The sequence below is a fragment of the Hyaena hyaena genome, unplaced genomic scaffold, assembly GCF_003009895.1.
Source record: "Hyaena hyaena isolate Hyena2069 unplaced genomic scaffold, ASM300989v1 scaffold_139, whole genome shotgun sequence".
Taxonomy (NCBI): domain Eukaryota; kingdom Metazoa; phylum Chordata; class Mammalia; order Carnivora; family Hyaenidae; genus Hyaena; species Hyaena hyaena.
In genome coordinates, this window is record NW_024080771.1 from 2,395,118 (window position 1) to 2,404,991 (window position 9,874).

General features: G+C 42.7%; 1 protein-coding gene across 1 annotated transcript in view; it reads left to right on the forward strand.

Moving 5' to 3' along the window:
* KCNB2 (potassium voltage-gated channel subfamily B member 2) overlaps positions 1-9,272 on the forward strand; it is a 365,158-nt gene extending 355,886 nt beyond the window's left edge. Inside the window, exon 2 of the mRNA XM_039238372.1 lies at positions 6,878-9,272. Within this exon, the coding sequence (XP_039094303.1) occupies positions 6,878-9,034 (2,157 nt within the window). The 3' untranslated portion in view covers positions 9,035-9,272. The remainder of the gene's footprint in view (positions 1-6,877) is intronic.
* The last annotated feature ends 602 nt before the right edge of the window (positions 9,273-9,874 follow it).

Sequence of the window (9,874 nt, forward strand, 5' to 3'; positions counted from 1 at the left end):
CACCACCCCCTCTCCACCTCCCAGGCACTTATTAAGCTCCCTGAATCTTCATTTCTTCATCTATAAAATAAGAAATAGAATATTTCCAACTTCTCCTCTAACTTGAGTGCCCTATGGTTTGTTTTTACAGCCTAGTATCCAGTTAAGTGAAATTCTGTCCCAAGGATGAATTCTACTCATTCTGTTCTTGTGTCCCTCCCTCCATATCCATCATTCACAGACTAAATGGAAGCATCTAAACATTTATGTTGTGCTTTCTTGGGGAAGGAGGGGAGACTAAGCAGTCTACAAAAGTAACTCTTGAGGGTTAGGAAGCCAGGAAGTTTGTGCTTGGCCAAGTTTGGCCAGTCTCCATTTCACTCTCTGGCTCCTGAAGGCTCACAAGAACAAATGACCTAAAAAGAAATACCCAGGGAACCTGGGTGGCTTAGTCGGTTAAGCGTCCGACTTTCGCTTGGGTCATGATCTCGCGGTTCGTGGGTTCGAGCCCCGCGTCGGGCTCTGTGCTGACTGCCGGCTCAGAGCCTGGAGCCTGTTTCAGAGTCTGTGTCTCCCTCTCTCTCTGACCCTCCCCTGCTCACGCTGTCTCTCTCTCCTAGAAATAAATAAAAATATTAAAAAAAAAAAAAAAAGAAATACCCAGTCGTTGGAATGTGTGTAAGATGAAAGGTATCTCCATCTTTCTGTTGCTCCTTTCTCTGCAGAGTGACTGTTAATAATATTAAAGTTTCCTTCACCAGTCTTCTACCTAATCACTTGCTTCCTAAAATCTAACTTTTTAAAATACAGAAAACATATCATCATGAGTAGTGAAACAAAGCTTTTTCCCAGAGATATGAAGAAACTATCAAAACAGTATCTTTAGTCATAAGATAACCAAAAACTCTTCCTCAAAGAATTGGTTTTGCATGTGAGAGTAAAGAAATTGGAAGAAGAATTGGATAGTATGTGGGACTAGAATGTTTCTCACACCCTTCCCCAAATGAAAGATAGTATGCAGGCTGACAGCTGACCTCAGCTTGAACATGAATGACTAAGTCTTTTCAAACCCCTCAAACCCCTCATTGAATAGCACACAAATGGAGGTGGGGGAAGAGTGAATTCCTGGGTTCTTTACCCGCAGGGCCAAAGTAACGGACAGACAGACACCTTGAACCTTTCAGTGATGCTCCTGCTTTGCGTGTGTCGTGCTCACACCAATTAGCACCGAAGGGCTTCAGGTTTGCATGTGCCAGTCAGCTGAGGGTACTTAAGCACAGATTCCCTTTTTTCCTGGGAAGGGCCAAGGGAACATTCTGCAGAAGAAAAAGCTAGTAGTCAACTAAGGGCCACCGGTGTAGAGGAGAGCACCAGGTGTTCTAGGAATATGAGAAGCTCAAACTGCCAACCTAGATGGTTCTTCCTTTAGTGCAAAACAAAGGATTTACTTTCTGGTTTGCTGCAGTTGATACTGTCTTTAGAAATAGGAGATGGGGGTGGGAGGCACCTGGGTGGCTCAGTTGGTTGAGCGTCCGACTTCAGCTTAGGTGATGATCTCATGGTTCATGGGGTCAAGCCCCGCGTCTGGCTCTGTGCTAACAGCTAGCTCAGAGCGTGGAGCCCGTCTTCAGATTCTGTATCTCCCTCTCTGTCTGACCCTCCCCTGTTCACGCTGTCTCTTTCTCTCTCAGAAATAAATAAAGCATTAAAAAAAAAGAAATAGGAGAAATAGGATTCTATTTTCTAAAATAGAAAAGAAATAGGAGAAATAGGAAGATTTAAAAAAAGAAAGAAAGAAAGAGATTGGTGAGTGAAATCATGATATTCTAACCAACTTCTAGTCTCTTCCCTTGACAAATGGTTTAAGCTTTGGCTTATATGCTCATGCTTTGTCCTTTTTCTGAAAATAGAAAATTATTGATGCTCCTAATAATGTTTGTCACAGGGCTTTTCCTTCTTGTCAATTTAAATAAGCTCATTCAGAAAATTCTTTTTTTAAAGAGTTCTTTTTTTTTTTTTAATATTTTTATTTATTTCTAGGAGAGAGAGAGAGACAGCGTGAGCAGGGGAGGGTCAGAGAGAGGGAGTCACAGACTGAAACAGGCTCCAGGCTCTGAGCTGGCAGTCAGCACAGAGCCCGACGCGGGGCTCAAACCCACGAACCGCGAGATCATGACCTAAGCGAAAGTCGGACGCTTAACCGGCTAAGCCACCCAGGTGCCCCTAAAGAGTTCTTTTAAAAAAAAATGTTTATTTATTTTTGCGAGAGAGTGTGTGAGCAGGGGAGAGGTAGAGAGAGCCAGAGAAACAGAATCCAAAGCAGCTCCAGGCTCTGAGCTGTCAGCACAGAGCTTGGTGGGGGGGGGTCAAACTCACAAGCCAAGAGATCATGACCTGAGCCAAAGTCAGGCGTTTAACTGACTGAGCCACCTGCATGCCCCTCTCCTAAAAATTCTTATCATCACATTCCCTATGTTGTTTTCTATTGCTGATCAGTTTTGTTTTTAAATGTGTTCTATACCACTAGGAAGAGAAAGTAGGAATGCTATGTAGTTAGAAGCTTGAAAGTCACTGTCACCTTCCAGTTTATATTCGTGAAGGAAGGAAAGGTTAGGGAAGAGAGGAGAGAGAGAATGTACCTGCACTGACTTTCAGTGCAAGGCACAGACGTTTCCATGTGCTTTTGTGGACTACTGAATTTAAAGCAGTAGTATCAGTGAATTTAAAGCAGATATGAAATTGAATATAAATGGGGCATAAACAGTCCAAGTACATTTCATTTCCTCTTGATGCTGGCCAAAGGCTTTGTCCAGACACCTGTCCAGCATTTCTTACACGTATCCCACTTTACATTTGATAGGATTGTTTCATGTGCATGATCTAGTTTGACCCTTACCAACCCTGTGAGGCAGACAAGACAAATGTCTCATTTTACAAATAAGAGACCTGAAGCTCAGAAAGGTAATCAGCTTGTCCAAGTGGCCCACAGAGATAGAGGCATGTGTTTTAATTCCCTATCTTGTGTTCTTTCCACCACAAAACACCCATTAACACCATTATATCCCTTCAAAGGATATCACATCAACAAGTTGGTGCAATTGAGGCAAGTCTTCCAACTGCCTTTACTTCTTGTTACAGATAACAATGCAACCAATTTTTGGTACCTATTAATACAAGTGTCAGGGGTCCTAATCTTAACTCCATGTGATCCTCTGAATTTCTGTGTTTATATGAAGAATTAAAATCATTTTCCAGGTGATTCAAAATGAAAGACAAGTTTTATCCAGAAAGACTATCTATTCCCAACAACCAAATGCTTAGAACAGAACAGCACAATAGTTTTCAAAATCTTCTCATTTGACTTTTTATTTCTAAAGCCACAAAAGTATATATTGGCCACTCAACTAAATGATAGGATCAGCTGTGACTTATCCTTGGTGTAGATGGCAGACATAACTGGAATTAGCAAAATGTGGTGGTTTAGAAAGAGAATCATCACACATGAGAGGTAAAAGGGACTGTGGTGGGGCGCCTGGGTGGCTCGGTTGGTTGAGTGTCCAACTTTGGCTCAAGTCATGATCTCAGTTTGTGGGTGGGTTTGAGCCCTGCGTCGGACTCTATGCTGACAGCTTGGAGCCTGGAACCTGCTTCAGATTCTGTGTCTCCCACTGTCTCTGCCCCTCCCCTACTCGTGCTCTTTCTCTCTCTCTCTCAAAAATAAATAAACATTTTTTAAAGAAAGAAAGGGACTATGGAGATGACCTAATCCAAATCTCAAGGGAGTTGACCAATATTGCACAGGTAATTGTTTGCAATTTCTGTGTTTCCCTTCATTCGCCATGTGCAAACCTCAATCTGCTTGCTAGAGCCGAGATACACAGCCAGCTCTAGAGGCCAGTTGTTGGAGGCGACAGGAGTTAAAAATCTAACTTGTACGTGGTTAGGATAAAAGAAGTAATGCCTACGTGCCATAAGGGTTTTCTATACTAAAAAATATCCATGTTTAGAAGTATATCTTGTAGCTTAGAGCAAAATGTCACATTTATTATATTTATTTTGTTTAAAAACTACAATAAAACAATAAACTCACATTTGGCTTAGTGCACCACACATCATCTTTGGTATATATTAAATAATTTGTCTAAAGCACTGTCTTTCTGGGAGAACTCCAAGCTTCACAAGATATTTAAAATAGCCATTTCTCTAAACTGAGAGCAAATGGACTTTGACAGATTAAATTTGAACATGAGACAGAAAATAATGCACTTTAGTACCTGTCATTTCTTTAATACGAATATGGGTTGCTAAGTGCTTGAGTGTTTGTTTTTTTCCTTTAGCCATTCTTTTCCTTCAAGAACGTACTCCAAATCATGTTGAACATGTCTGTTAAGTTGCCATCAACTGGACGTTAGACTGCATTAGGTCTCCAGTGTTTCATTAGTTCCCAAAATTAGCTACCGAAGTCAAATGACGTACAGCCTAATGGTGATTGTGGAGCCAAGGAAAACCGAAGGTCCACCCTGGACCATCCACTTCTGCCTTTTGTCCAAAAACTTGGAAGATAATGGAATGGTTTCATTTGTAATTCTACTTTTCTCCTTGATCTTTGAAGTGACAGTCGTCAGTAAGATGCATCCAAAATGGCCAGGTGAACAAATAAGATACAGAAAACCTAGAGTATGGATTATCGGTACAAGAATGTGGCGGCAACCCCAGTATTTTAAATGCTCAGTTAATATAATATACTTACTAAGCAACAGTGTGACCTCCTAGAAAACACAGAGGGACTGTTTACTTATGGTAAGAGCATAAGAATGGATGGGACCTGACCAGTGCTTCCTAAGGAATATTGTAGTGACAGAAATTTGTTAGTGCCGTGCCGCCATTGGCCTCTGCAGGTGGAAATTTGAGGTGAGCATTCCCAACTTGCTCTTAATAAACCCTCTGAATCCATTATCTATGGGTTTATGTAAACCTTCTGGGAGGATTTCTAACTTTAGCCTCCACAATCTCTTAGAATAGAATGAATAGAACCTTTTATCTAATGTGATTCACTGATACACTTTTTAGAGGAAATTCTGAAGGATACTCAAGTCAAAAGTACTTACTTTAGTTTTAAGAAAAATATTTAAAACTAATAATAATAAACTAATAAAAATACTATTAATACTAATCGTGAATACTCTCCTCTAAGTTAAGGAAACATAAATCTTTATTCATTATCTGTAACACATTCTTAAATATGTTATACCGTGGTTTTACTTGAGAGAGATTTGAGAGGAAAGATAGAAGCTGGGAGAACAGGAAGAAAAAAACAATGAAAGGTACAAAGGAGGCCTAAGAGGAGAACAAGTAAGGAGAGTAACCCAGAAGTAGAGAAACTCATGAGGATAAAGAGAAGAAAATGGAGGGAGGAAGATGAACAAAAGAAGACTCTTGTTTAGAAGTCCTGATGTCAGTTAGAGACAAACTAATTTCTCATGATCTCAGGTTTACTGAGCTGTGGGGTCTCAAGCTGCTTAACCACTGTCCTTTGAAATGTTTCCCTGATGCTGAATCTTTAAATAGTCACTGTCAGGATATTTTTCTCAGAGCTGCATATAGTAACTGAGACCAATGACAGCTCCCAAGGTCATTGACAAAAGTCAGATGAAACCAATCCAGACCTAATCTAGGTACAAGAGGCTTCCTACATCACCAAGAATTGTGTGTCCCAGGTGCACCCTCTTTATTAGGCAAAAAAAAAAAAAAAAAAAATGCTTCCTCCCATTTCTCTCAAACTTTAGTCTTCATACTCATTCTTATAAATGTAGAACACCAGCTTATAGTAAAGAAATCCCTACTTGGGCTGTATCTCTTGTGCATGGTTTCACGGATTTCCCACATTCCTGTTCTTGGCCTTCGTCTTTCCAGGAAGATGCTACCAAGTTCACCTACTCATTTAAGCGTCTAATAATATGAGCACCTTTTATTTAGTTACCAATATTTGTATGCCATGTAATCTTCACAACCACCATGAAACAGCTGTCACTCTTGTCTTCATTCTACAGATCGGTAAACTGAGATGACAGGCTGAAAGCTTGTCCCAGGTCACACAGTAAGCAATAAAACCAGGCTCAGAGCTCAAACGGACTAAAATCCAGTCACTTCATATTCTCACTTCTTACTGAGCTCTTCCTCTTTCCTTCCGCATCTGACATCGTGCTATTTCCTCCATCCAAAATGTCTGCCCTGAGCCAAAATCATCATGGGTGGACAAGCTCTTCTTTATGAAATTGTCCTTGACTAAATGAAGTTAGCTCTAATCTTCCTTTCCCACACGATGCTGGCCAGAAGTCCACACTTCCCAGGATGAAGGCTGTGCTGGCTTGGTTCTGCCGTCAGTACTTACCACATAAACAGTATCTGTTGTACGAGAAGCATTGTTGTACTGAGTGCCATATAGTCTCTCCATGTGTAGGCTCGCATTCGTGCTTTTAGTTGTAGACTAAAGCTTCTAGAAACCATAAATTCTATCTAGCCTATCTTGCATGTCAAGTGATTTCACTTAAAGAAATATAAACCAGGTGGTTAAGAGAGAAAAATAACAGAAAACTGAGAGAGAAGAGATTGCTCCCCAAAGTGATTCCAAAGGGAGGTTACTGACACAAGTGTGACTCAGAACAATGGCAGGGGTGAGGGAATGGACTTTTTTCAAACTTCTTAGGCTCTGGAATTTAAATGTATACTACCTCGGGCTTCAAAGTGAGATGAACTCACAAAAAGTGAATGTGTTTGCATTGGTTAAGGAATATCTTTGAGCAATCTGTATCATTTTAAGAACGGGGAATCCATATGTCTCCCAGCTGCCTAAGCAACTAAGAGGATTTGCTAACTTGGACTTCCTTCTCTTTTCCAGATCTTGGCCATCGTGTCTATCCTGTTCATCGTACTCTCCACCATTGCTCTGTCTCTCAACACTCTACCAGAGCTGCAGGAAATGGATGAATTTGGACAACCCAATGACAACCCCCAGTTAGCACATGTGGAGGCTGTGTGTATTGCTTGGTTTACCATGGAGTACCTTTTACGTTTCCTGTCCTCACCAAATAAGTGGAAGTTCTTTAAAGGCCCACTGAATGTCATTGATTTGCTGGCCATCTTGCCATATTACGTCACCATCTTCCTCACGGAGTCCAACAAGAGCGTGCTGCAGTTCCAGAACGTGAGGCGTGTGGTTCAGATCTTCCGGATCATGCGCATTCTCAGAATCCTGAAACTCGCCAGACATTCCACAGGCCTGCAGTCTCTGGGGTTCACCCTCAGACGGAGTTACAACGAATTGGGCTTGTTGATACTATTTTTGGCCATGGGGATAATGATATTTTCCAGTCTGGTATTTTTTGCTGAGAAGGATGAAGATGCCACCAAGTTCACCAGTATCCCGGCATCGTTTTGGTGGGCCACCATCACCATGACCACCGTAGGCTATGGTGACATTTACCCAAAAACATTATTGGGGAAAATCGTGGGAGGCCTCTGCTGTATTGCCGGGGTTCTGGTTATTGCCCTTCCCATCCCAATCATCGTGAACAATTTCTCTGAGTTTTACAAGGAGCAGAAACGCCAGGAGAAGGCAATTAAAAGGAGAGAGGCTCTTGAGCGGGCCAAGAGGAATGGAAGCATCGTTTCTATGAACTTAAAAGATGCCTTTGCCCGAAGCATGGAACTGATAGACGTGGCCGTGGAGAAGGCAGGAGAGTCGGCCAATACGAAGGACTCAGCCGATGATAATCACCTCTCTCCAAGCCGGTGGAAGTGGGCCAGGAAAGCTCTGTCGGAAACAAGCTCCAATAAATCTTTCGAGAATAAGTACCAGGAGGTTAGCCAGAAAGACTCCCACGAGCAGCTGAACAACACTTCTTCCTCCAGCCCCCAGCATCTGAGTGCCCAGAAACTGGAGATGCTGTACAACGAAATCACCAAGACACAGCCTCACTCTCACCCAAACCCGGACTGCCAAGAACAGCCCGAGAGGCCATCTGGGTACAAAGAAGAGATAGAAATGGAAGAAGTGGTCTGCCCACAGGAGCAGCTGGCTGTGGCACAGACCGAGGTCATCGTGGACATGAAGAGCACCTCCAGCATAGACAGCTTCACCAGCTGTGCCACCGACTTCACAGAGACGGAGAGGTCGCCCCTGCCGCCGCTGTCCGCCTCCCACTTGCAGATGAAGTTCCCACCCGACCTCACAGGGATAGAAGAGCACCAAAGAGCCAGGGGGCCCCCATTTCTAACACTATCCAGAGAGAAAGGGCCTGTGGCCAGGGACGCCACCCTGGAATACGCTCCAGTCGACATAACAGTGAGCCTCGATGCCAGCAGTTCCCAGAGTGGGCTCCACGGCCCTTTGCCGTCTGACAGTACCTCCGAGAGCCCTAAGAGTTCGCTGAAAGGCAGCAACCCACTAAAATCCAGATCGCTCAAAGTGAACTTCAAGGAAAACAGAGGCAGTGCCCCACAGACCCCACCCAGCACAGCCAGGCCACTGCCGGTCACAACCGCTGACTTTCCCCTCACCTCCCCGCAGCTCATCAGCACCATCCTCTTAGAAGAAACCCCCTCCCAGGGAGACAGACCCTTGCTGGGCGCCGAGGTTTCGGCACATTGTCAGGGACCTTCCAAAGGGCTGACCCCTCGGTTTCCCAAGCAGAAACTCTTTCCTTTCTCATCGAGAGAGAGGAGGAGCTTCACGGAAATAGACACTGGCGAAGACGATGACTTCTTAGAGCTCCAGGGGCCAAGGCAGGACATGCAGGCCGACTCCAGCCCCAACTGCTTTGCAGATAAACCTAGTGATGGAAGAGACCCTTTAAGAGAAGAAGCCTGTGTGGGCTCTTCCTCCCCCCAGGACACAAGTCACAACTGTAGGCAAGACATTTACCATGCTGTGGCTGAAGTAAAAAAGGACACTAGTCAAGAAGGGTGCAAGATGGAAAACCACTTGTTTGCCCCAGAAATTCATTCCAACCCAGGAGACACAGGTTACTGTCCCACACGTGAAACCAGCATGTGACTAGTTACAAAAGCAATAAAAAAAAAAAAAAAACTTGTTTCTTAAAATGCGGTAATAATGCCTGTGAACTAACAAATTGGGAAGCCCCCCCAAAAAAGTGCATAAAATGTTATTTTTGCATGGCATGAACAGTTTAGTTTAAGTACTGTTTAAATAAAGAGTCAAGACTGCATTTTGTAACAAACAAAATGACTGAGGAACGGTGAACAAATAAAGAGAGCTCTATTAGGAACCAGTATTCTGCAATGTCTGACATTTTTGATCCTTTCATTTCAAATTGTAGACAGATTTTCAACTTTTAACTTTTCTGTTACAATGAATTTTAGAATTTGCACATGAAAGGATGAAATGTCACTGCATGCATTCATAAGTATGAGGAGCAAGGTGCTTTGAGCTTGCAAAATGCGTAACCCTGTAAATAATGGGACCTGGGGTGCAAAATTGTCAAGGACATACGGAAACAAGTTTCTGAGACACAGGTACTTCCTTCACAGCTACTGCCTGGAGGGGCTGTACAGACTTCTTGTTGCGAAACTGCAACCTCTTCTTAAACCATCTCACATTATCTTGCTTTGGGTTCTAAAGCTCTTATAAGTACATTTGTTTAAAGGAATACAGTATTTTTATTGTGACATAATTCATAGGGTGCATTTTTCTTTTGTGCTTCTGCTTAGTTGTGGCATTTGTGATTTTATTTATAAATCATGAAAACAGGCAAGATTTAATGACCAGATATCAACAAATTTGAGATTTCAGCTTGAAATTTTGCCAATTATATATCCTGCCACAGCCTAAATACCTGAAAATATTTCAGAGGCTATACAACTGAAACTTTTTTTT